A 27,280-nucleotide genomic window follows, 5' to 3' on the forward strand; every position below is an offset into this window, starting at 1 on the left:
TTGCCCAAAAGATAGAAAAATGTAGCGCAGCAATATAATAAATTTAAACTTTCTATTACTCTATTATTATGTATGCAATGTGAAGCTTTGTCAGTGTTGCTGTTTCTCCCCCTTTAGGTGTTCAGCCACTGTGACTGTCATTGTCTAGTCAGGTCTGTTAAGGTTTGAAGAATAAAAACAAAAAAACAAAGCTGTTCCCAATCACATGCTTTCCAAATGGCATTGCATGGTGGATCAAAAGCTGAGAGTATTCTATACATCCATCCATCCTCTTCTGCCTATCCTTGTAAGGGTCACGGGGGGAGCTGGAGCTTATTCCAGCTACCACAGGGCAAGAGGCAGGGTGCGCCCTGGACAGATCGCCTGACAGAGCCGCCTGTAGCAGTAATTCCATCAGTTGCTACTGTAGTTATGAAAACATCAGAAAGAAAATCAAAGTATAGGTGCATATGCATTTGATGGAATGAAATACATTCTGTTCCAGATGCAAGTATGCTGCTAGCAGTTTTAAAATGCTGTGACTGGTGACATAATGTCGTAACCCTCAATTACATGCAGTAGGATTAAAACTGCCAGGTAAGCTTTGATATTTCACACTTTAGTTTTGACACAATATTTAAAAAACACAGAATTTTCACTTAAGTTGGTTAGTGTATTTCCCACAAATGTGGATAGGGACTTTAACCACTGTGCTAACTTTAAAAATCACCTCATGTGAACTTGAAATAAAATATAATAAGGCTGACACAGTATACATACTAACCTTTATTTTTGACCCTTCTTATTCAAAACATGCTGGCCACATGTTGTTATGAGGAGAACAGAGAAGAGGTCTGGCTTTCCAGAAACTGTATGTACAGTAAGCACATTTGTAATCCTGTAAAAACACAACTCAGCCATGTATTCAAAAATACTTTGAGAATCACAGAGAGGGTTTCCCCTGTGGATTTCACAGTCACAAAGGCAGTCCAGTCAAGTGTGGTTAGCGCTTAGCATGAGTTAGATGGGCGGTAGCAACAGTCCTGTTTTGACAGTAAATGACGTGATGTCAAACTACATTTAATGACACAAGGTATATTATAGGTTGAATACTGTTTTATTTGGCTTCAGAGTTTTGTTTTTCACTGACCTTGAGGGACAATTTCAGTAATATTCATCGAGAAAAAACTTGTTTCATGTCTCAAATAGAAGAAAATTTCTGTTGACAGGGCTAATTGTTAAGTGTGTGGTTGCTGATCTCAAGGCCAACGGACCACTTTTGGTTGTTCCACTAAAATTTGTATAATTTATTCAGAACCACAAAGTTTTTTCTCTACGTTGACTCTGCTTTCTGGTCATACTGTATCCATTGTGCACATTTTCAGTGTGCTGAGATTTTCTAATAATAGAATATAAACTACTTGGCAAGGAGGACTGCATTTAAAGATTCCACCTCCTTTGAAAAGGGGCTGGGCTTTGCAAAAGGGAATTCTATGTTTCATTTTGAAGTTATTGGTCCAGTTCCAAGACCATCTAGCCTCCAACGATCAAAGGTTGAGTCAGAGAAAAGCCTAGCGGGAGGCTTATGCAAAAATGTCATCTCGTTATTGCGAATGGGCTGCCATGTTGGAAACCATCGGCTCTCGTTTAAATGTCAATATACCCAGATGCACTTTGGCTGTGCTTGGTCAAGTTTGAAGTATGCAGAATGGAAAAAAAAAGAAAAACTTGTTGCTTGTATGAATAGAATTTGCAGGGTTTCAAAAGTTGCATTGATTAAATTCCTCAAACATCTACCAGGCTGATTTTAACTCCCAGTCCTCTAGAGTAACAAATCTTTGCAGTAAGTGACTGGCAGGACAGAACTTTGGCGATTTAAACAGGAAGCAGTGAATTAAATGTTTTTATTTATGGCACGTGAAATTTTTCATTGTACAATGTATGTACTCTGGCTGCATGTTTCTATTCCTTTCAGTAAAGTCATCATTCCTCTACAGAAGTGACAATACACAGTTAAAGAAGATGAAGACAAGATAAAGGGCATAAAACATTCTTCAAAATCCTACAGATACCTCCTTCCATCCCCCCAAAGACAAGCACCATCTTCAGTGCTGATCCATTATGTTAATGGAACATAACAGGGTCACACTTCAAGCACTATGTTTCCACCTTTAAAAGCAGCAGGCCAGACATTCAAAATCCCATGACGGAATGGGGGAACTTCTGGATGTGTTGGAGGCAACTACCAGAGTGGAGTGAAAGGGAGGGGGGCCGATAGCGTTGCAAGGAATTTAAACAAAAGTATTTTTTTCCCCCTCAAAGCCGCCATCTTTCAGTCTGACGGTTACTGTAAACATCATTCCTGCACACAGCATTATAAGACATGCTTTCCCCACATTCTTTCAGTGCTTTTAACAGATGCAAAGTTGTCCATCTTTTACCTCTTCATGCTTACTCTTTGGAGGACGAAGCATTTAAATCAAAGTAGGCTGCACTGCAAGTACTCAAAGATTGTTTGGGGTCTCATACCTGATCAAGTTCTTTAGTCTTGTGACAAAAATATTTATAATTGTCTCACCACTCACTTTAGCTATGATTGAAAAATTCATCAAATCTTGATTTATAACCTTAATAACTTGGTGGGGAAACTTTATTCCACCATTTCCTAAATGTTAAAAAGAAAATCTGTTTTTTAAAGCACCAGGTGCTTGAACTCCAGTTGCCACACACAATGATATAAAGAAAACTTCAGAAATATTTCAGTGGCCTTTCTCAAATCACTGCACTTAAAAGCAGTCCTCACGCTTTGGGTTTGTATATAAAAATGCATAACTTGGCAGTATGCAGAGAAGGGAATGTACTCTATTCATCCAAACCCTACCTGGAGTGATTTCACTTTCAGGGAGTGTTATAGTCAGTATGCACATCTCAAAAATCTGTCTCAAATTAGGCTATAAAGACATTTATACCTGTTTTCAGAGTTCAATAAAGACATAAAATAAGTCTGTTTTAAAATATACTCCTCATTTTATTAACAGAGGCCAAATAAAACTCACATTTTATTTACAAAGAGAGGCAATAAATATCTTAATAATAGTCATAAAATTATTTTTTGCTTACATTTGTTTTTAAAAAAAAATCATAAACGTGTCATGTTGTTAGTAGCAACTCATACATAAGACCTGCCTGACAGCAGGTAAATACATACTACGGGTGATAAGAGGCTGGAGTTTGTTGTCAGTGAGAAAAAATAATTATAAAAGCAGACTTTTCCCTTTAGGATTCAGATTTGAAAACAAAATAAAACTACCATGCTGCTGAAAGTATTCCCTGGATCCTTGACGTATTGGTCATCTGGATTTTTGAGGAAATTGTTTAATTGTTAAATATGAGTTCATGAGGTGATGTGGAGTGTATTATGTACAGTATTCCTATCCATGGATGACTAATCTGCATAAAGCTAAGCCTTCCCAAAAGCATCTTTGAGACTGTCTTCCAGTGAGAGTGAAAGGAGCGAAGATGAGCTCACAGTCAAAAGATGATTTTGTAACAGCGAGAGAATTAAGGAGAGACAGAGAGAGAAAGAAAATGAGTCAACAGAAAGGTTCCTGAAATCAACCGAATGCAGACCGTGTAGGTGAAGATAAACAAAAGATTAAGGAGGTAGAGGAAGTCATCATCAGCCCCCAGACAGTAGCTCCGACTCAAAGAATTAAGGCAGCTTTTTGTTGTGGAACAGCTCTAACCCATGCAAAGAAGAGCTGTAAAAGATGCAATCTGAGGGGAGATGAAAGGGATTAAGATCCCTACTCAAATGCAATGAAGTTGGAAGACAGTGTGAATTTATGTATCACATCAGCTGTTGTATTTTTGTGTTGGTTTTTCAGTCTTTAAACAGAACAAAAGCCACGTTTGGCGCTTGACTAGTCAAAGCATGTTGGGTTTCAGCTGAATCTCAGGCTGTATGGAAATCTCACACAGTACTTGGAGGCTTCCGCGCATTCTAGGAGCCGAGCCACACATGGAAAGAAAGAAGACGAGAAAGAGAGAGACCTGTAAAATATTGCACTCGAAGCTACACAGTTATTCTGGCAGCACAGTGTCACCTGCAACTGCCACCTCTCTCCGTTTCATCTCCATGGTTTCTAATTCCAGTGGAAAGTATGGGATCCGCATTGTCAGGGGCAACACAAACAAAAACCGACAGGTATTCCAATAAATCTCTAGTTGGCTGATTTTTATAACATTGCATCAGCTCCTGCTTTTGTCAAAAAGAAAGCATGCCTTCAGCTTGCAGTTCATATGTAGCTGAGGGCCACGATCACAGGAATTCGCTCAGAGGTCCTTTAGTTTATCCAGTATAAATAACATGACAGAAACATTAGCTCAATGGCATCAACCCAGAAGAATCCGACAGTTAGGAAATATTCAGTCATCCTGAAATACAAAAATAAAAAATCTTTATTTTTTGTTCTTTTAGTCAGTCTTTCTTTTACAGAAAAGAAGTCTTCTTTTAAGAATCTTGAGATTTTTAGGTACAGTTTTTTTCCTCCACGAGGAAAACTAGAGCTGTCCCATTAGTCCTGTCAGTTCCTCTTTGCGTTGGATTTTAACCGCCGAGCCCTTCGTGTCCGCTTAGTTACTGTGGTGAAGCGAAACTCCTGCACTGGGTTCACCTTGCCCTTCGGCTGGCGTTTCATAAAGTGGACTTCCTGTTGTCGTTGCGTGGTCCGCGAGCCTTTCTTAGGCCGCCCTTTCCGATTGAATCCGAGGTACCATCCTTTGTACTTGGCAGAGACGAGAGCCGTGTAGTTGTTCTCCAGGAATTCCTCGATAAAGACACACTCCTGCTTCCTTCCATCAGGCTGAAAGAAAAAAGAACAAGAATGCAGAGGAAGTTATCATCTGACACTAATTATTAATATAGTAGTGTGGCCTTTGAATAGTCTACCTCATTTTCTCCTCTTTTTCAGTTTGGAGTGATTTTGTGTTGCAATCTAAGTTTTCCCGTCACATGGTTATAACGTACTCACAGATCAAAAAGGGTTTCAGTCACAGCTGAAAATACAATTGTTAATCAGCGGTGCTAGTTTCAGTCATTATGCAAATGTACTGTTTATAGGGTCGGGGAAACCTGCAGTCAACTGAGAGTGAAGAAGTCACTTGAATGAGTTTGGATGAGTTTCACCCACTGAAAAGGTTACGTTTAACAGAATCAACTTTTTGTGAGGTAAAAAAAAGTTCTCCCTGTGATGTGAGAGTTAATGTTAGGTAAGCGTAAACATATTAACTGTTACTTGACTCATTCCCATTTTTACCACTAATGCACTCTCGCTAGTTGAGAAAATTGAACTCTTTAAATAATTGTAGAAAATCTTTTTATTTGAGCTTCCTTGCTGCTTAGAAAGGTTCTATATAAATTCCAAAGATAATACGGAAAAAAAATCTAACAGTTTCTCTAAAGCTCACATTTAGTTAATCTATACAAAACAAAACAAAGTGGTGCAGTGGCAGATAAAATTAAATATCTGGCTTTACAGAATATTATGGGACGGACAACTTTTTAGAGCAGTGACGTCTTGCAGTTGGATGGATTTCTTAGCTTGTAATTCAGTTATGCTAGCTATATCCCATTGCATCTAGCTTTTATGCAAAGTTAAGCTAGCTATCTCCCAGCTCTATAGCATAGGTATACAAGTACACTACATATGGCTATGTATAGGATGACACACAGGAAGCTCTCACACCATATAACGTTCATAAAAGATGGTCTTAAAATTAAAGTCAGCCGAAGTGCCTTCAACCTGCATAATCTCTGTAGGCCAGGAGGGGGCACTCCTCTGGTTGCACCTCTCTGATTCTCATAGAATTCTCATAGAAGTCTACAGGAAATGGCTCTTGGCTCAACTCATTAACACTTTCTTGATAGGTTTAGAGTTAAAAATAGTAAAATATTGACAGACACAAAATCAATACATCACTGGGTTTCAGACAAATCAGAGGCCAGGAAAATGAACACTAACATGGCAAATTCTGGCATTTGGGTTAAAGACAGTTTAGAAATCTTGATGGGAACATAATTTAGTTCTAGCAGATGACCGCAGCGAGGGAAAACTTGAGTGAAATAATCCAGTCGCACCAATGCTAAGAACATGATTTATTAGAGAAACAGCACATGCGCTCTAAAAAATGTTACAGTTTCAAATGTTAGCTTTTTTCACACTGAAATGGTCATCTGCCGAGCCACATGCAGTCATCCTGCACTTGTGGCCACCTGGTGCGACTAAGTGATATAATTGCAATGGTATTCCTCCTAAGTGACTATTAGTCTCTCAATGCATTTTGGTGATTGCAGACTGTAATTGACTGATCGAGTGTCAAAGGAGTAGGCCGATTACGTAATGGAAGAATGGCTGTGAGTTATCAAAGAGGTTTTGTTAGGGTGTAGAAAAACAGCAGGAGAAAGCAGATCCTAGGCTGCGTTTGATTCAGCATGGATTAAGTGCACGCTTTAAAATATCAGTATTCACTGAATATTACCATAGTGAAAATCAAAATGTACTCACCATTCCAACTATTTTGCCCTTCTCATTCATGCAAATGTAATGTTCGCTCTCTTTTCCTTTTATTCGGACGTGGCTCCCAAAGGTTTCTGTCTCAACAATAAGGAGAGCTGCAAATGAAAAGAAAAGAAAAACACATCCAATTAATGCCATGTATATGTCTTGTAGCACACATACCTTAAGGAGTCAAACACATTTAGTTGATTCTGTAAGAATACAAGTTTTAATCATGGTTAACTTCTTTTGTTATTTTTTAGTTAAAGAAACACAAACAAAAGGACACAGTATTGTGATCATTAGCTAAATGATGATTTTCTTGACTAAATGCAGTTAAAATATTTCAATTCAAGTAGAACATTATTTAAAAATTCCTTGTATGATACACATCAGAAAAACAATGCCACTGTCACTTCAGTAGTCCACTTTAAAAACCTATCTCGGTAGCCTTTTTAGTTTTCCGTGCCCACTCCGCCACCCCAGTGTTAACCCCTGCGAGGTCACCTTTGTCTCTGCTCACCCTCTGACCAGTAAAGAGATCTGCCAAACATTTGTGGAGCGGTTATGTGCCCCTCCAGATTAGGTTTCAAGTTCCCTTTAGTCTGTGCTCACTCAATCAAAAAGTTAAGATGATCCATTTGTTTAACACACAGAGCCATTCAGTAGCACTCAAGGGAGGAGAGAAAGAATAGTCGAAGGGGACGGGATAGGCTCGGGGGCAGAAATAACTCTCCACCCCCCCTAAATCCAACCTTGGGAGAAAAGTGGTAGGTAATCTGTCTTAAAGGTGAGGGAAGAAATAGTTATTCATTCTTCATTTGCAAAAGATTTGTTTGTACGTCTTACTTGGGATCTAAAGAATAGCACATCGGACTTGGTTTTATCGTCGAATAGATATGCAGGGACATCCTTAAAAAAGAAAAGACAGCCCAACAACATTGGTTTTCACACAAATAAAATAATGTTCTGAAAGAAACTACTGCCATGAATGCAAATTTAGGAAATCTTTAACCACACCTTGGCCTTTTCATTGTGAGCTACTTTTACAAAAAGACCCAAAAATTCAACCTCAGTTATGCTGGAGACTGAGAACATCAGATAAAACAATATTTCCCTCCTTACTGTAAGTTGTTCTTTGTCTGTGACCCAGTTCCAACCCCTATCTTGAGTTTTTCTGGGAAAACACTAATGGTTTGATCTTTATAAAAGAAGAGTTTGGCAGCTTAAGGCATCAATAAACGTAATTAGATCCTTGAGTCATAGTTACAGTGAAATGCAAACACTTGGAGGAATCTCACTGTTGTCAATACCTCTAACAAGTGGCACTGAGTTGACAAAGGAGGGAATGTGGTGCTTTTATTTACACTGTAAGCACTTGAATACCCCTAATCTCCATAATCCACAACCTTAAAAATTGCTGAATGTATGAACCGGGTGCTTCAATAATCTCACAGCAGCCTTGTGAGTGTAGGACTCCTCAATGCTTCCCAGTTTTTTATGGATAAACAAAAAAAGGTCTAAAACATGAAAAGGGTGTATTTTATTTAACGGAGCAGAAGTCAGAAGATCAAAAGAAAATGAAAAAATATGACAAAAGTTACAGACAAACTTGCCAAACGTCTACTTTCTAAAGTTAAAGAGACACACAGGCAGAACTGTGAGCCATGAACCCCTTCGCTTCTGAGGTATGCTGCACTTTTTCTGCCTTGCTTCCATATGAATAATACAGGTTGCTGCCATATTTTGACCTCAGCAAAAGGCCACCTGTTCAAAAAGCTGAAAAAGTCAGCATTAATCAAAGATTGCAGCTTTTATCAATTTAAAAGCCTTTGCAATGACCCGCCATCACTCTTGGCAGACATCACTTACAATGGACTGTTCTGGAAAATGACTGGTCTGGTCTCCTAAAAGTAATGAATACGCTACATTAATACCTAAGAAGATTTATAATACCAGTGATGTTAACTGGAGAGATACCTACTTAGGAGTATATTAGCAATATATTATATTTCTTCAGCAGCGTATTTTGGTCCCTGTATGTGAAGCTGCAGACACTATGCATGAATTAGAGTAAGGAGAGTTATCTCACTGAGCATTATTGCTGCAAAGGAGTTCACAGGTGCCAGGTACTGCAGCTGGATGGGGAGGAGGAGGTGGGGGGGATGGGAGGAGGGGTGGAGGGTGGAATTGGCAAAGCCTCATGGGAAAAATTGGATCTGCTTCCACTCAAGCTCTAACAAGCAGTGAGGAAACTTCGCCTCGGCGCATCTGTGACTGAACACACTCACTCAAAGGCATTCAAGACCAGCAATTTTAGAGCCGTGAGTCAGCTGTTATGAGCAAAATATCTGCAGGGAAGCACAACATAAGCCCCACTGCTTTGCGTTTGGACTACTACTTCAAAAGGGTGCTATACTGACCATCGATTTAGTCATTCGCCATACTCGTTTTAAACCAAAATAGCAAAGTGCACGTGAAAAAAAAAGAAAAAAGAAAGAAAGAGAAGACAGAGAACACTTTAAAAAGATGATAAAAGCCTAAGATTTATCTGAAATACTACTAATTACATAACAACAATGATAATTACTGGGTCAATCTGCCAAACGTATTTTGACATCTTCAGACTTAATGCTTAACATTTTCAGGTGAGCACTTTTACACTGCTTGGCTGAACAAAACTCTCCTGGCTTTCCGAAACTGTGTATATAAATTTGATTTCTTGTAATGCAAATGTGAGATTTCCCCAGTTTGCATGATGGAAGTTCACAGTAACCAAGTTGAGACTGAATCCTTAGAGGGCAAAAAACTATATTTTACAACTCAGAAACCAAAAGAAAACAATATTTTTACCATCAGATACCAACAAGTCTTGGTCTGAATTAGACCCCCCCAAAAAGCATAACACTGCTGACATATGACTCCAACAGGATAAAAACAGACTTGCCCCAGATACCCAAATCCTGCAGTAAACATCAACAGCAAAGTCAGCAATTTCAGTATGTATTCATCCACCCCAACCTGTAGTTGGTGGCTTTGAAAAGTCACCATCCTCTCTTGAGCCAGCCAAACACAGAGCACGGAAAACCACCGACAAACAATGAGTAGTAAACAGCCAAAGTGGCTGGTGGAGATAGAAAAGCTCTGGCTGGCAGGTAATTTCTCATCCTATTATAACAGCCTAGCTAAATGTCAAGTGAGATGCACAGGAGTTCTCCCATACCATACTTGCCCCCATCATCTCCATTGGCGTTGACTTTCTTTCCCAAGATCTGGACGTGTTTGCCAGTGGTTCTGCTGTAGAGTTGATAGATCCGGACTTGCTTCCGGCTCAGGTCATCTGGGTTTCTGGTGTGGTTTTCGATGTAAAACCTGAAATCAGCAGAGCGCTGCTGCGATTCCTGCACAGATGTGAGACAGGAGGAAACAGAGAGAGGGACAGTAGATGAAGAAACAGAGAGGAGGAGAGACAGATGGTGAGAGATCATCGTAGCACAGGTATTGATAGTAATGTGCACTGCTCATTTTATGGGCCTGGTGTAAAAAGAAAAAAAAAATTGCCCCAGGGTTTTAAAAACTCATATAACAACCTGGAAATTGTGCTGTGGCTTTTTAGTGTTTTGCTCCTTGCTTTTAACTGACACATTTTATATGCAATGCATTTACAAGCTGCTAACTATGTTACGAGACATGTTAATGAAGTCACGGTTTGAGTAAAAATTGCACAGAGCAAGAGCAAACCATACAGTGAAAACTGAGTGTTGGTTTATATTGACAGAGTATATATTCTGTGCCCTGGGCAATACTGAGAAACCTGTATTCCATTTCCACAAGCAAGCAAGCCACTAGCAATTATACACCTGAAGCATCCAGACCTGTTGCACTATCATCAAACAAATATCTGCCTGCAGGCAAAGTAAAGTCCATAAATTAGGAAATGCAGCAGGCGGAGGACAAGATGGAAAGAGGCACCTCAAACCATAAAAGTTCTCTTGTGGGAGGAATTTTTGTAAAAATCGCATTGAAACCTGCTTCTCAAAACTCACTGGTCAGCTGTTTAGGAATAAATTTAGACTTGACATGAAAATAGAGGAAATTGCAGAATTCAGTGGCAGCTCAGTAAAACGACTGTGACTCAACACGTGGAAGAGGAAACGTATACTTTCAGAAGCCCTGGAATCTAAGTTCACGCCAAAATCCCATTTCCCCAGCTGTATGGTGTCGTAATTGCACAGTAATGGCTTTTTATGTGGCTGTTCTCAGGTGGCTAATTATATACACATTACATACCCCAAGTCCTTGTTATTCTAGTAAAATGACTGACATGTAGCAAACTTGATTGGAAATTATGGCCTCTACCGAACAAATCCTTAAAATCAGAGAGGAAAAAGTAAACAATTTCGCAAAACTGGGTGCAATTCTGAAGAGGCTTCCGACAACGCTCTGCTGAAACATGTCGTATGAGTCGTGCACCACGGATGTTGTCCACGAACATGGGTTCTACTGAAGAAGCCCGGCTTTACAGTTTAACCTCAATAAACCAAACTAAAAGACACGTTTGAGCACCAACTCATCTGTAAACATTTTAAATTGCCAAAAAGGTCATGAGGTGCAGATTAAGTAGCACTTCTTGGTCATGTTTCAAAGAGCCTTTGAAATATGAAAGATATGCTTGCTTGTTATGGCATATTTGGTCTACAACGGTGACATATCCTCTGTGTCTGTTGACATTTAGGAAACACGAATGATATTATTTTTGGCATCAGACAGTGTGGAAAATAAGACGCTGAAGATAATCAAATCAAATGTACTCGCTTACTCAAATTTGGCATGTGATGGCTTTTTTGTCTCTAGTCACAGATTGACTATCCCCCTATAAGAATATTCTATAGTATCTTTTCCCCAATTACTTCAAAGAAGTACACAACCTTCATGATACAATACAGAACAATGATGTTACACACTGCCCTAGAATATATTTCGATTTTTCTGCACATAACACAATATGAAATCAAAATAAATCACAAGAAGAACCCTCTGGAAAACTCTGAAAACTAAACATTCCCTGGTCTTCAATACTCACAATCCTAAACCCAACCTGGACCACCAGAGGCTTGTACTGCAAAGCAGATTTGGGGTTTGTTGGGGTCAATTCAGGTTTAACCTTGATTCTTCAGAGCTGCAGTGGTTGTTATCTTCGTACTAGGATACCACACCATGCTAACACATCTCGAACTCTTAACCTCCATCACAGCTTATGTTTTACTTAACATACTAATCCAAACAAAAAGACTTGTTTCTGGCTAATCAGTTCTTGTGAAAAATACTGTCAGTGTCAGACTTTGTCGAAGGTCCCATGGAGATGGGTGGATTTAGAGAGGGTCTCTTAGGAGGGTAAGAGTATTCCAGAAAAACCCTTTGCCGTTCCTTGACAAGAGATATAGATTATCAGAGATGAAACTGCTTATCTTTGTAAGCTGATTAAGGCACTGATTGAAGCCTTTGTTGATCTTACAAAGATGTAAGAGAGGAGTCTGCTTACTGGCTGGAAATATCCTTTTATATTTGCACATTAAAACTGACCAAACAAATGGAAATTCTAGAGAAAGAGTTGTCATTTTACATTTGTGAGTCGTGAAAGTTTCAGTGTCTGTTGTTCTACACAGTATGTGTCTTAAAAAAATGATAAATATCAACAGTTGAGTGGGTATTTCAGATACAGCAGTTAAAGAAACTGACGGGGGAGAAAAGTGTCACCATTTCAGGTGAAGAAGTTAGTTAAATAGAGTCTTAGGGGCTGGATTACCAGTGACTAATGCATAACAGTGTAAAAGTAAGCATGTGTCCAATGGTTCCAGCAAACTTGCTTATCGTAGAATAAGTACAACAGTGTTTAAAAGCTGAACATTAACATCATCTGTTGTCAATGTTCTTTCTTAATATGAAACTCAAAGCTGAAGAACAAGAAAAAAAAAATGAACGCACAACAAAACATAGCCTAACTGGGCTGCTGAGGGATTTATCCCAAATCTCCCCATCTCTAAACAAACATAAAGGTGTGTTTGGTAGACAGTTGCATTTCATGTCAAGGGAAAGGCAAGCCTAAGCACATGGCTGAGGTGAACGCTAGCGACAACAGCTTTTTTTTTTTTTTTTTTAAATCACTCTGTCTCCTTTCTTCAAAGACAACACGAAAACGGATATGGTTGAAACTTCAAAAGTCTGGCACTCAGTTCCACTGAGGAAGTGAAGTTGTCGCAGTCATCTAAGATACACCTTGCTATCTGCTCCCCCCCCCCCCCACACACACACACACACACACACACATTCATACATACATACATACAGATGGGGTCACACACACTCACATACAGAAAAACATTCCGACAGACATTGGCAGTGTATTCAAAGTTAACTTCCAAGTGCGGTTGCTTCTTTTGTTTTACCTCATAAAGTCACAACCACAGCATGACATGCAAGAGCCATTAAGCCATACCGAGGAGCATTGAGAAGGAGTGGAGGATAAAGGCATGTCCCTGCATTTTTCTAAGATAAATGATTAGGCTGAAACCACTGAAGCCATGAACATCCTCTGTTTACCTGTAGCTATCATCTGACGAACTTTAAATCACAACAAGCATGAAGTTCACATTAAAAAAATAATAACCAAAAATGTTGGGTCAAGTGAAGAGGGGTCAACTTTTTTCATCAACTGTGTTTGTGCCATTTCTGTTGAAATAATCTGATTACACAGTTTTAAGATTGCAATTTCTAATTTCAGGTTGGTTTACATTTTGTCCCTAGGAAATTTACCTATTACTCTAAAAGCTGATGGTTTTCAGGTTGGGACAATGTGATCCTAGCAGCAGTAACTGTAACCAATAAAATATATTGTTTATAGTTTACAAACAAACACTCCTTTTATTCCTTATTCTTGGTATAGTTTTTATTTTTCAATTAAAAGAAAGAAAGAAATGTAGTAACTTTTAAAAGATGTAATTACATAAACACTAAAACGTTGCCAACTTTTTAAGAGCTGCTTGTTAAAAAACGGATGAGATACCGGTACCTTTTAAGGCAGGGTATCCTGTTTTTATTAAATGTCGTAGATCACAATAACACCGAGAAATTAATATGAAACAACTGTGTGTGCAATATTATGGTCGGACACGTCATACCAACAAACCCATCAGATAGTTTTATGAGAGAAGGAGTGTGCTGACTGCATCCTATGTGAATCACGGCGCGCAATCAATTAGCTGAGTGGGTGCCTGCAAATCATTACTGTTCAAAGTGAGACGCGCAACTAATAAAAGCTGAGCGCCAAAAGAGCCATCTGTTCAAAGAACAACTGTTAACCCCAGGGATCGCAATATTTTTTTACACAATTCTGCTGTAAAATATCGAAACTGCTACTTGAATGTCAAATTGCAAACATCGGGTTTTAATTAAGGTGTAGCCCGGATAATTGTACTGATTTGAATGAATAATGAACATTTTGAATATACATTAATTATGCATTACTGTAATACTCGTGACAAGTATTTAAATCACATAAATGATATTTCACGGGGTTTTTGTGGTTTACTGTGCGACTAAGTTTTTGTTTATTTTTTTGGTGTTGTTGTTGTTGTTTGTTTTTTTTTTTACTGTGGCACGCAGTAGACCCAAAATTTGTCACTTTTTTCCTCATCATTCTAACCAATTAGTATTGAAATGAACAGAATTAAAGCACATGAATTTCCTGTCCTGCGTGGCAAAGACCGTCGTGAAATTAAACTATAACCGTGATATAATCAACAGTTACATCAAAAAGCTGCACAGGGACATACAAACACATACACACAAAAAGTAATAAAACATACCTGCAGTTGGAAATAGAACACCAGAAAATGTAAACACCTAAGTGGAGAGGAGAGAGAAGGGAAGACGGGAGTTAATCACACAGGCAATTACGTGAAAAATAAACGCTGCCTACCTGGATGACAGCAATCCAAAAATATGAAGCGTTTGGCGACTTCTATTGGTAAGAATGCATGAGTTTGTGTGCAAAAGCAAACGGAGAGGTGGAAGACTTACAGGTATATGAACCTCGAAGGCAGGAGAGACATCTTGACTTGCAGAAATACAGCTGAAATACACCTGCTTCCACTGATTTAGCCCCAGGAAAGGTTGGCGAAATCGCCCCCCTCTCTCGCTCCGTTTCGCTCCCCTGTGCGTATTTTACGCACACAGCTCCGGGGGTAAGTAGGAGACTGGATCCCAGTGTAAGGGCAGATGACGGGACACCAGCGGCAGAGTTACGGAGTGCAACATTGGGTGCTTCCTTGTTGGATGAAATTATCCAGAAGATTATTTCTTCTCTGCTCAGTCTCCTTCACTTCCCGAAAAAAAAAAAAAACCCGTCTCCGCAAGTCTGTGTCAAGAATGGAAGTCAGTATTCGACCTCTCCAAAACCTCTCTAAAAAGTATCCTTCAGTTTTGCGCACCAACAGCTAAGTTACCCCACAAACCGAAGGTTGTTGCTCCAGAGATCACATGCTTCTCATCTCCGTCCGTACCTGTGCTGGATTTCTACACCTTGCATGGATCATTTTACGCTACCAAGTGCAAGAGTAAAAAAAGAAAGTGGCGATAAATAAAAGAGCAGTCCACCAAAACGAAGTTGTTTAATATGGGAGGACAAACTTTCAATTTATATTTTAAAAAAAAAAAAAGAAGTGCTGAGCAATCGCAGCGGTAGCAACAGGAGCGGATCCCTGGAGAGGTTCGGGAGCTGAGGATGGCGCAGCAGTGCCTGTCAGTGGTGTTTGTGCGTCTGCGGCTTGAGATTTGGGCACAGAGAGGCTTTTTTGTTGTTGGTGGGTGGAAACATGTCAGCGGTTAGCACCTGATAGGGTAATCTTGGAGAGACCATCATCTTGGAGAGGGTTTTTTTCTGCTTGGTGGGCGAAGCGTTGCGCAAAGAACTTGAACACAGAGATTAGGTGCTTTTTTTTTTAAATTTAGTTTAGATTTGGACTTTTTTTTTATTAATTAATTTTGTTTTTTAGAACTTTTAGGACTGAATGTGTATTCTCACATAAACAAAGATAACCCAATCCGACAATCTAATATGCACTCTATGTATTTAATTGAAAAAAAAAACAAGTCGATTCAGTGGTTTTGTATTTATTATTATCATTATTATAATTGTTGTTAGCTGAAATTAGGCGTTCTAAGTGTTACAGAAACTATTTGTCCCTAAAGTTATTTGTGCGTTTTAAACAGCGAATGGTTTGTGTATTGGCCTGGCTCTCCCAGACAGCATTCAAATGCAGGTTGTCTCGAATTTTTTCAGTAATGTGCTATAACTTACCCTGAATTTAAATGAGAGAGAGGTGTGAATGTGGTTGGGAGTAGCTTACTTCAGAGCTGGTAGCAGTAAAGTGAGTCCATCTCTGCATGCTGCCTTAAAAAAAAGAGAAAACCTTTGTGGCTGGCCCTTATTGTCCCATTAAAACTGGGTCCTCGGGATTCTTCTCCCATTGATATTCAAAATGATTCTAAATGATCACATACATAACTCCCCATGCTGGGAATTTCAAAGGGTTCCCTGCAGCTAGTTCAGTGGGAATTGAAAATGAGTGTTTAACTAAGAACTCGAGCTTATAATTTCTGCTAGCAGAAAAAAGTCAGGAAAGTATCTATCACTTTAATTTAAAATATATTGTGTTTATGAGTTTTTAAAAGCCTGTATCTTTCCTGCAAGTGCATGGATAATGTGGGTTTATCCAGTGATTTATGGCTCTCTGCCTAACAAGACTCCTTGATCCTGTCAACCTCAGTGCACTGTACAAATCCCTTTAACACACCTGATGTACAATGTAATTTAAAGCATGACTAATTTAGTCTTGTCTGCCTTAGGGAGGGAAATCACCAAAAAATGAGCAAATAGTAATTATCCTAAAAGATAATTTGATTACTTCCTTAGAAATGAAGGGCTTTCAGATTGTGTGAGCAAACAATAGCTGCTGCTCATTGATTTCTCTGAAGGTCAAATGTAAATGCACCTGACAATTGATTTAAAGGCAGGATGATAAACAGCAATTATCACACTGAATGTGATACAGCCAGCATTGTGGAATCACTCATCGCCTCTTAAGCACATGTTTGCGACAAACCTCTCGGAGCATGACTGTAACTCCACAACTAAGGGGTGGGAGCAAGAGGCTTGGATGTGGCCACCTGTGAAGCACAAGAAGGAGAAAACCTTTCCTGGCTCTTGGAAAAAGGGAAGGCCCCCTTTTTTAGGGGACTTTTATCATTTCATCAGTGTTACAAGTATGGGAATAAGCAATGGCCACAAGCCAACTGTGTGATGGTTCTGCAATGCACTTGTCTGGTCTAGTAGTCACTTTGGCAGCTGACCAATTGCAGGAGTCAGCAGGTAATTCTAGAAACTTAAACTAATATATAGAACAAAAAAGTTCAAGTAAACCCAAATAAATATTTTGTTTTCCAATTCTGCCAAAAGTTGTACTTACGAAGTGGAATTTTTTATTTATTGAAGTTCCATGATTTGACTCCACTGGTCTTGCGATGCCTCATTTCAACACACAATTACCTTATCAACACTTTTATCTATTTCCACCTGTGGTTTTATGCAACTTTTGCACAAGGAGATTGAAGTGAAATGGTGCTAAAGGATGCAGACACAGAACAAGAACATATTGTGCTAAATGCGATGCAGTCTTAAAAATACATAATAATAATAATAAATAAATACATTTCCTACACAGTATTAGCAGTAGTTGAAATTAAAATGTTTGCTATCACATTCTGTATTTTTTTTACAATTTAGATTAATAATTTTTTTTTTATCTACTTTTTTTGTACAAAATTAAAAAAAAAATTGCAATTCTAAGAAAGGTACCAATTGAAGCAAGTGGGAAAATACATTGATCACTGATAAAACTACTGACATGTGTAATTTATAACATTATCTCTATTATTCATGGGGATGTAACTTTAACACAGGAGCCAACTAAAAGTTGTTGCATATTAAGAAACCCCCTTCATGGTAATAGCAGTCTCTCATGGCAGTGGCCTCCCCCAGCAGGACAATGCAGGTCACCTTACTGCAATAACCGCTCAGGAACAGCCTGAGAAACGTGACAAAGACACTAAGATGTTGACCTAACCTCTAAATTTCACACTTCCCCAATCTGACTGAACATCTGCTCGATGAGACAAACTAACCAGAGCCACGGAGGCCCCACTACGAAACCCGTACGACCTGAAGGATCCACTGTCAGTGTCCCAGAGACAGACGCTTAACGGCAACCGTAGAGGTTATGTCAATGCTCCAACAGATCAGAGCTGCTTTGGTGGAACAAGGAAAAGCGTACACAACATCAGGAAGGTTTTTTTTTAATCACTGGATCCATGTGTGAATTTACCCTGAACCAAAAAAGTCAGTTAGAAGAGTTGGTGTACCTAAAAACAAAACAAAAACGTGTGCTGATGTGAAAAAGTAGGAAAAACAGAAAAGAGAAAAAAATCCTGATGAAACCATGAAAATCAATCAACGCAGGTTGACGCTGGAAAAGTGTAACAAGAGAGAGCTTTGTGAATGAGGAGAAAAGTTTCCGTCTAGTTCACGAGGTTTGGAAGAGGGATGAGTGGGGGGGGCAACCACTCAAGAGTTGGGATAAGGTTACCCACACAGATTAGCTGAAAAGAGAGAGGGAGTGAGAAAAAACAAGCAAGCAAGGTAAAGGTCTTAGTTTACCTGCCTTGCTGTGCTTGGCAGCCAATGAAAGTGCTTTCAAGCCTGGTGCCTGAAATGAATGAATGAATCCACTGCAGCCAAATTTGTCAATGATATTTCAATTTTTATGAAAATGAAGAGAACTGTTTTAGCCAGGGGCTACAAAGTGGCGATGATGTTACTTAGACGACTCCCAGAGTCCTCCCAAGCCTTTGAATTTGAACCTCGCCGCTTCCGTGCAGTTATGCGTGTCTGTCTGCAGCAACGAGACTGTGGGAATGTCACCGAGGATATCTCATTGAAGCTGAAGGAGGAGGCATCTGAGGGCCGGCGAGCGCTCAGCAGTTCAAAGGAACCTAGCAGCCATTTAAGGCTTGATAAAAGAACTTGGCAGATCAGTAAGTGAAGCCCAATGTACTACATTAGTGTCAGGACCCCCTCCGCGTCCCTCCCACTTTGCACTTTCATCTCTGACACGGACATATTGACTTAAAGGAAAGGAGGGGTGCCCGGGACACGAAGGAGGGGTCAGTAGTTGTGGTGTGTGTCGAGGGGGTGCATGTGTCCCATTCAGTGCCCAAGGTGAAGCGATTGATGCCGAGGGGTGACCACTGACTCATATAAGCCACCCAGAAGCCTTTTTTAAACTAGAAGTCACAGGCCGACAAGCATGTGAGACCTAAATGGGACGGCCCCTTTCCTCTCATCTCCCTAAAACTCAGCCTCACCCCATTAGTGTATGCTGACCCTACCCCCGCCTCTGCACACACCCACGCGCACACACACAAACATCCTTTTTCACACTGGTGATCATGCCCCGCTGCTGGTTACCAAAAGTCCAATTGCTAACGTGGCTCCAGGTCATAAAGGGGTCGCGACACCTTGACATTGTGGAGGGTGACAGAGAAAGGAGCCAGAGGAGGGAGGGTTCAGAGAGCTCTACCTCTGAGACCTTTCAAGTATCACCTGAGGAAGAAGGAGAGGGGGGGAGGGACTGCTTTGGTAATTTGTCCCCCGTCACACGTTGTTTGCACGGACTCATTAAGGACCATTTAGGTTTTGCCTTGAAGAGAAGCTGCCCAAAAATTTGGGTGCAGGCCGTGGGAGGTAAGGGTTAAAAATGAAAGCATCGCTCTTCAACAAATTATCTCCACGCACTACATTACACGTCGAACATATTATCTTTTCCATTAGCTTTGGTCGTCTGTTTGACATTAATGATGATTTGCTCCAAAGCGATCCAGCGGGGAGTCTAAAGTTGTCCAAAAACATAAACACAAGTTTGGGCTTTTTTGTTGCTAGTTGCTAACATATGCTATAACCTTTTGTGACTACATGCATTTTGAAGACCTCACTAGACTATTCATGCCTGGATTAATTCTTTGGCTATTGCCTAGCAAAGACAAACTGCCAAAATGTGTCACAATCCTACAGTTGAATAACAATCAGCCGGCAGAATTCATGTGTTCTAAGTTTTTGGCCCGCATTTGACAGATAAATGTCAACTCCCTTGGACAAGCAAAGGTAATCAAAAAGTCGTGTTTCTGTTCGCAGACTTTTGTTGAACAATATGAGTGCTTTAATGACATAATAAGCCTTCAGAGCTGGGTGGACTAGTGGTGAAAGTTTGGGAAGTTAAATGATGTAAGTGTTTCTTGTCAGCTCTTTAATTTTTTTTTCCTCCCTGAATTGAACAGCCTCAAAATTGTTTTCTTGGATGGCCACAATTACCGAATTAAGGGGCTGCTTTGTTTGTAATGTGGCATAAAATTGCTTAGAGACTCGCAAACTGGCCAGGTTTGACTCATTCACACAAAATGTGTGGTTATTTGACAGCTACTAAAAACACTTAGGCCCCCTGCCGTGTTTAAACGAATCCTGAACCCTTGATGGATCACAATTTATAGATGCCATTAAAGAGACAAAGGCTCTAAGTAAATTAAAAATCTACTTTAGAACAGCTTTGAAAAGGTGATACTTTCTAATCAAATGGAAGCCCACCAAGAGTGTGACCTAAACTCGCCTTTATATTTTGATGAGGACTTTGGTTTTACCTCATTACCTTCAAGCTGGGAGGGTTAGGAGATGTACTCCTGAAACCTGTCAGACTAACATTTATCTGATTACTGTGTAGTGTAAAAAAGAAAAAAAAGGACTTGCTTGGGTGTAGCTGGTCCGCTCTGGTCTTATGCGGTCCTATAAGGTTCAAGGCCTTGTAGAAATAAACATAATTTTTAAATAATAATAATATTATATCTTTTTTTTTACAGTTAGAATTTTTTTTTTACATACTTAAAAAGGAAACCTGTTTTTAAAGCTGGACTCCATCGAAAAACAGTATCATGGAGCAACTTTTCACAACTGACAAGAGGGATAAAACCTGAAATAGATCAGTTTCCAGAATCCACCCAGACCACCTACAACGTTCTACTTGTATAATGCAAGTTTCTACAACTGAGAATATAATGGAGGAAATATATCATGCTTTCCCTCAAAATATTAGGAGAATACATGATTTGTTTAAAAATAATAATATTAAGAAAACATGTTTTCCAGTTTCTAGCACACAGGATTGCTGATAGTTTCGCTTTGTAGCTTGGAGGTAAAGCGTTACTGTTGTGTCATTGGTGAATCAACTTTAAAAATAAACGTCTTTGACATTTTAAAGCTGGTCTGTTTTCAAATGTGAGCTTCACTGGGAACAGTCCTCTGTTCCCAGTCATGAAAGAATCTTCAGGAGCTGAAGTGGAGTCTCTTCTTGTGCCGTCTCTGCGGTGCTAAGCTAGCCTGAACCTGCAGTTCCACTCATCCTAACCGCTGAGCCCAATCCATTCCCTTGTCTAGCACCTCTTCAGAGGCCGCTTGCCCCTTTGTTCTGACAATGCACAAACGACCATTCAAATAGGGCAACTCTGTAATCAGTGAAATACTAGCCTCTGGGCTTCTTAGAATAGGGAAAAAAACAGGCAAGGAGAGAGCAGAAAGAGTGAGAGAAAATCCATCCATGACCAATCAACTCTAACTACCTGTCTGGCTTTTTTAGCTGCAGATGTTATTTGAAAAGGGGAGCGGGGGGTACCCATTCCAGATGTAAAATGTACAAAAGGAAGGCAGGCTGGTACCTCCACCCACAGAGAAAAAGGCTGGACTCATCCACACCCAACCATTTTTGATATGGCTAAAGTCTGTGTTCTTGCCTACGCCATTTCCTTCAAGCAAATATGTGATGTGTTACATCATCTTGCACTGAAATGAAAGATAAAATATGACTGATGCAGTTTCACTGTCAACGCATGCTGAGATATCGCTGAACCATTCCTTGAAGTACTTCAGATGGATCCTTTCTACATCAATTATGCGGGTAAAAGTATAATTAAATCATAAGACGTTAGTTCCTAATTGCTCCGGTTTGCTTGTCTTGTTTAGTCCAAAGGTAACAAATATAAAACGTGCAAACATGCATTGTTGTTCCTTATATATTACATAAGTTGATGATCCAATTTATAGCTACTGTTGTACTATTAACATAGTGTTCTGCAGCATTGTGACTGCATGCAAGCTGCAAAATGACTGTTAAACTTGAACATGCAAATTTGTATACACTAATACTGTTTAAACGATGGCATTAAAATAAACTAAACAAGATACACGAGAGTAAAAGCATTTAGGTTTCGGGTTGGTACTCGGTTTTTATTATGTTCATAATTTGTCTTTGTGTCATGCAAGACAAATAAATACATTAGTAAAGTAAAAAAGAAAAAAAAGAAGTTAAACCAGTAAATCAAGTTAGTGCTGGTAAAAGTGTGTCGTAGGTCAAGAAATGCATTAGCTTAAACCGAATAAAGAATGGGGGGATTTAGTATCGCCACTTACAAGTCCTCCTTCCTCTGAACTTCTCTTGTGAAACCACTTTTCAAATTATAATCGCTTATAGCTTTGAAGCTACTCTCACCTGTGTATAGGAGGCCACACTGTTGAGTGAGTGCGTGGGTTTGAAGGTTTGTTGTGTTCCAGATTTCAGAGGCACTTTTAGCAACTTTTAGTGCAGTGTCTCTGCATTCCTGCTAATGTGATAAACACTTTAATCTGTAGTAAATATTCTTTTCTCTGTTACTTTTGTTGCTCTTAATTAATGTATGAAATAAAGTAACAGCAATAAAAAAAGAACATTATCTCATTGTATGTGTTGACTTTTACTTCATGCAAATTACAGTCGACTTCATGTTAACGTCTATGGTTATTTGCTGTCGTTGGACAACCAGAGAGCTGGAACAGTAGCTAAAACAATCAGTCATTACAAAGAGTCGCATCTTGCTTTACATACAAAATAGAAGCCTTCACTTTGTTAAAATGAATACACTAAGGAGCTGTGAAAGATGTCAGATGAGACAACGTGCAAGGTGTGTAATGGCCTCACAGAGCTTGGGGGCTAAAGTCATTACCGTTATCAGCTTTTTGAAGTTTGGGGACTGACAAATTACCTTGTTGAACTTTATTAGTCTGAATGAGGCTTGTCTGTCAAATATCTGATAAAAGGCTGCCCGAGGCTGCTGTTGGACTGATCCTGGACAGATAAGTGCATGTGAAACAGATAAATGTAAATTCAGTAGAGTGAACCTGTGATGTGGTGATAAATTAACATTAAAGTTATGTAAAACAGCTGATTTCAGTTTACAAAGACTCATAATACTAATAATGTTTGTCCTTCAGCAACATTTTCATGTATTAAGCCATCATTCACACTGAATACTGTAACTTGTTACTAAGCATTTTTACACAGTATTGGTTTACTGGGATGCAGTAACACTGAGTGGAGTTCTTTAGTGGCTGACACTCAGGCAGACTGCAGAGAAACACTAAACCTCAGTTATGTTTTTCAGTTTTTCAGACACATATCTTACTCTTATCTTGAACTAACATATTTATTTATTAAAAATAGAGATGTGAGAGTCCGTTCATTTACTTTCCATGTCTTATCTTAAGCTTTTTTCATACGTGAACTCCAGCCCTGAACTCTTCTAGGACTTACTCAACAAAGGCACATGTGAGAACAAAAATGTCTGTCACAGCCAGATCGCACATTAGCCAGTCTTTAACTTGCCAACTCTCTAGTACAAAGTCTGTTTGGTATCGGATAGTGCCAGTGGACCAATTAATATTCTGGAGTACTCTTGGCATTAAATGTCCCACTTCCTGCACACTCTACTCAGGTAAATCTCCCTTTAAATACACAGAATAGTATACAGTAATAGAAATGTGCCTGAGATAGGTATACAGTACTGTTTATTTCATTAACCATACTTAGTATCAGCTAAGTCTGTCTTAATTTTAACACAACAGTGGAAAGAAATATGAACCACATCCTTGCCATATTATAACCCTTATCCGACAGACATCCAAGACTTCTGAGATATCTAGTTTTGTTCCTTCTCTTTATTTAGGTTCAAAAAGTGTTCACTCTAGGATTCAGGATATCAGGGTTATCAGGCTGTGACAGTTATAGGGGCCTCTTGACATAACTCTGATCAACCAAACTTCTGCAGGACATCTGCAGTTGAGAGCTTTCTAAAGTGGGGAGCTGGATGCCACCATGCACGGGTGGGATGCTGACAAGTTGAAAGGTGGGCCTGGACAGGAAAGGATGTGACAGTGGAGTTCACCACCAATGGGAGCAGCGCAAAAACAACAAAAAAAACCCCATCAAAGATCAAAAAGTGGCTGCAGGGAACAGTTTATATCGTAACACTACGTTTCTGTTCAGCTATTTGCATGTTACCTCACTCTTCTCCATAGCCTTCTGAAGGACAAACAACGGCATAAAGGGAAAGTAGCCCACAAACTGGTTGTTCGTCATTTTTCTGGCTCTACCCACTGGTGACAGTAATGCAGATGATGATCTGCAAAAACTGCCAATAGCTTCTGCACAGAGCAAACGCACACCCATGCTGGTCCCTTGAGATCTAGACCAGTACGCATCTTTGTATCCTTTACTAAGGTAGTCTTCAGAACTGAAGGATTAGTGAATAGTCCTACTAGACCCAGGCTGAAGGCTCTAAAGAGTCAGGGATCCACTTGTATTAAGAAGCTGGAAATGATCACAATAAACCAAATGGGAAAAAACACAAGCGTAAAGATACCAACTGAACTCAAAAAGACTCCGACTGTACAACATGAAGCAACATTACCAACATGACAGATAAAATAAACAAAACATGATTCATAATGACCTTAAAGAGATGCAAAATGACACAAGGTGAAGTTAACTATTTGCACGATACTCAGATGAAGATGCAAAACACATTTCATATGTTTATATTTCCATGGTTTCTGGTTGATCTGTGTCTCACTCTGAGTGTTGGGGGTATTTTAGGTGTCCGTGTTTTCTGATCTGTCTATACCTGAGGCCAATATAATGTTGCCCCTTACCACACGGCCTCCAGGGTCACGGAGTAGATTAGATTAGATTAGATAGAACTTTATTAATCCCTCGGGTGGGTTCCTCTGGGAAATTCGATTTCCAAAAAAGCACAGCACCGACAGAAGTTACAGAGTTACAGAATATTATATATATATATATAAAAAAACACCCAGCACGCCCCTGCGGGCGGTTTATCCTTCAAGCTCGGGTCCTCTACCAGAGGCCTGGGAGCTTGAGGGTCCTGCGCAGTATCTTAGCTGTTCCCAGGACTGCGCTCTTCTGGACAGAGATCTCCGATGTTATTCCCGGGATCTGCTGGAGCCACTCGCCTAGCTTGGGAGTCACCGCACCTAGTGCTCCGATTACCACGGGGACCACCATTACCTTCACCCTCCACATCCTCTCGAGCTCTTCTCTGAGCCCTTGGTATTTCTCCAGCTTCTCGTGTTCCTTCTTCCTGATATTGCTGTCATTCGGAACCGCTACATCGATCACTACGGCCGTCTTCTTCTGTTTGTCTACCACCACTATGTCCGGTTGGTTAGCCACCACCATTTTGTCCGTCTGTATCTGGAAGTCCCACAGGATCTTAGCTCGGTCATTCTCCACCACCCTTGGGGGCATCTCCCACTTTGACCTCGGGACTTCCAGGTTATACTCGGCACAGATGTTCCTGTACACTATGCCGGCCACTTGGTTATGGCGTTCCATGTATGCCTTGCCTGCTAGCATCTTGCACCCTGCTGTTATGTGCTGGATTGTCTCTGGGGCATCTTTACACAGCCTGCACCTGGGGTCTTGCCTGGTGTGATAGACCCCAGCCTCTATGGATCTTGTACTCAGAGCTTGTTCTTGTGCTGCCATGATTAGTGCCTCTGTGCTGTCTTTCAGTCCAGCTTTGTCCAGCCACTGGTAGGATTTCTGGATATCAGCCACCTCCTCTATCTGCCGGTGGTACATACCGTGCAGGGGCCTGTCCTTCCATGATGGTTCCTCGTCTTCCTCCTCTTTCTTGGGTTTCTGCTGCCTGAGGTATTCACTGAGCACTCGGTCAGTTGGGGCCATCTTCCCAATGTATTCTTGGATGTTCGTTGTCTCATCCTGGACTGTGGTGCTGACACTCACCAGTCCCCGGCCCCCTTCCTTCCGCTTAGCGTACAGCCTCAGGGTGCTGGACTTGGGGTGAAACCCTCCATGCATGGTAAGGAGCTTTCTTGTCTTTATGTCAGTGGCTTCTATCTCCTCCTTTGGCCAGCCTATTACCCCAGCAGGGTACCTGATCACGGGCAGGGCGTACGTGTTGATGGCCCGGATCTTGTTCTTACCATTCAGCTGACTCCTCAGGACTTGCCTGACCCTCTGCAGGTACTTGGTGGTTGCAGCCTTTCTAGCGGCCTCTTCATGGTTCCCATTTGCCTGCGGGATCCCCAGGTACTTGTAACTGTCCTCTATGTCTGCAATGTTGCCTTCTGGTAGTTCAATCCCCTCAGTTCTGACTACCTTCCCTCTCTTTGTTACCATCCGACTACACTTCTCCAGTCCGAACGACATTCCAATGTCATTGCTGTATAGCCTGGTAGTGTGGATCAGTGAATAGATGTCTCGTTCACTCTTGGCATACAGCTTGATGTCATCCATGTACAGGAGGTGGCTGACAACTGCTCCGTTCCGTAGTCGGTATCCGTAGCCAGTCTTGTTAATGATCTCACTGAGGGGGTTCAGGCCTATGCAGAACAGCAGTGGGGACAGAGCATCTCCTTGGTAGATCCCGCACTTGATGGTGACTTGTGTTATGGGCTTGGAGTTGGCCTCTAGTGTTGTACGCCACATCCCCATTGAGTTCCTGATGAAGGCTCTTAGGGTCCCATTGATCTTGTACAATTCTAGGCATTCCAGTATCCAGCTGTGGGGCATTGAGTCATAGGCCTTCTTGTAATCAATCCAGGCAGTGCACAGGTTGGTCAGTCTGGTCTTGCAGTCTCGGCTGACTGTTCTGTCTACCAGTAGCTGGTGTTTTGCACCTCTGGTATTCTTGCCAATTCCTTTCTGTGTCCCACTCATGTATTGACCCATGTGCCTGTTCATCTTAGCCGATATGATGCCTGACAGGAGCTTCCATGTAGTACTGAGGCAGGTTATTGGTCGGTAGTTGGAGGGGACCGGTCCCTTCTTGGGGTCCTTGGGGATCAGGACCGTCCGACCTTCAGTTAGCCATTCCGGGTGTCTCTCGTTAACTAGCAGCTGGTTCATTTGTGCTGCCAGACGCTCGTGGAGTGCAGTCAGCTTCTTTAGCCAGTAGGCGTGAACCATGTCGGGCCCTGGTGCTGTCCAACTCTTCATACTGGAGACCCTTTCTTGGATATCTGCTACTGTGATGGTTACTGGACCCTGTTCAGGGAGGTCGCTGTGGTCTGCCCTCAGATCCACTAGCCACTGAGCATTGCCATTATGGGTTGCGTCCTTCTCCCATATGCTCTTCCAGTATTGCTCCGTCTCCAGCCTTGGTGGTGCTGTTCTCTTATTATTGTTCCCTTGCCACTGAGAGTACACCTTTGCTGGTTCTGTGGAGAACAG

General features: G+C 40.6%; 1 protein-coding gene across 2 annotated transcripts; it reads right to left on the reverse strand.

The window, feature by feature from the left end:
* Positions 1–1,880: 1,880 nt before the first annotated feature.
* Positions 1,881–15,574, reverse strand: fgf24 (fibroblast growth factor 24). Of its 2 annotated transcripts, none has more exons than XM_080900419.1 (5): positions 14,616–15,574; positions 14,402–14,438; positions 9,769–9,937; positions 6,546–6,652; positions 1,881–4,844 (listed from the first exon to the last, which is right to left on the reverse strand). In XM_080900419.1, the coding sequence occupies exons 1-5, from the start codon at positions 14,645–14,647 to the stop codon at positions 4,566–4,568; spliced, it is 624 nt and encodes a 207-aa protein (XP_080756545.1). In that variant the 5' UTR covers positions 14,648–15,574; the 3' UTR covers positions 1,881–4,565. The 2 variants fall into 2 exon arrangements, with proteins under 2 accessions (XP_080756545.1, XP_080756544.1); XM_080900418.1 differs by having other exon boundaries at positions 1,882–4,844; positions 9,760–9,937; positions 14,616–15,550.
* Positions 15,575–27,280: the final 11,706 nt, after the last annotated feature.

This window comes from Rhamphochromis sp. 'chilingali', assembly GCF_963969265.1.
Source record: "Rhamphochromis sp. 'chilingali' genome assembly, chromosome: 13".
NCBI lineage: Eukaryota > Metazoa > Chordata > Actinopteri > Cichliformes > Cichlidae > Rhamphochromis > Rhamphochromis sp. 'chilingali'.

What these genes read in the sequence shown, in the direction of transcription:
- fgf24 (XM_080900418.1), bottom strand. Translation starts at nt 14,647, where the DNA reads ATGTCTCTCCTGCCTTCGAGGTTCATATACCT. An exon ending in AGATGATGGGGGCAAGTATG is followed by an intron (nt 6,653 to 9,759) that starts GTATGGGAGAAC and finishes TTTCATTTGCAG; the next exon opens with CTCTCCTTATTGTTGAGACA. An exon ending in AGGGCAAAATAGTTGGAATG is followed by an intron (nt 4,845 to 6,545) that starts GTGAGTACATTT and finishes TTTTTCTTTCAG; the next exon opens with CCTGATGGAAGGAAGCAGGA.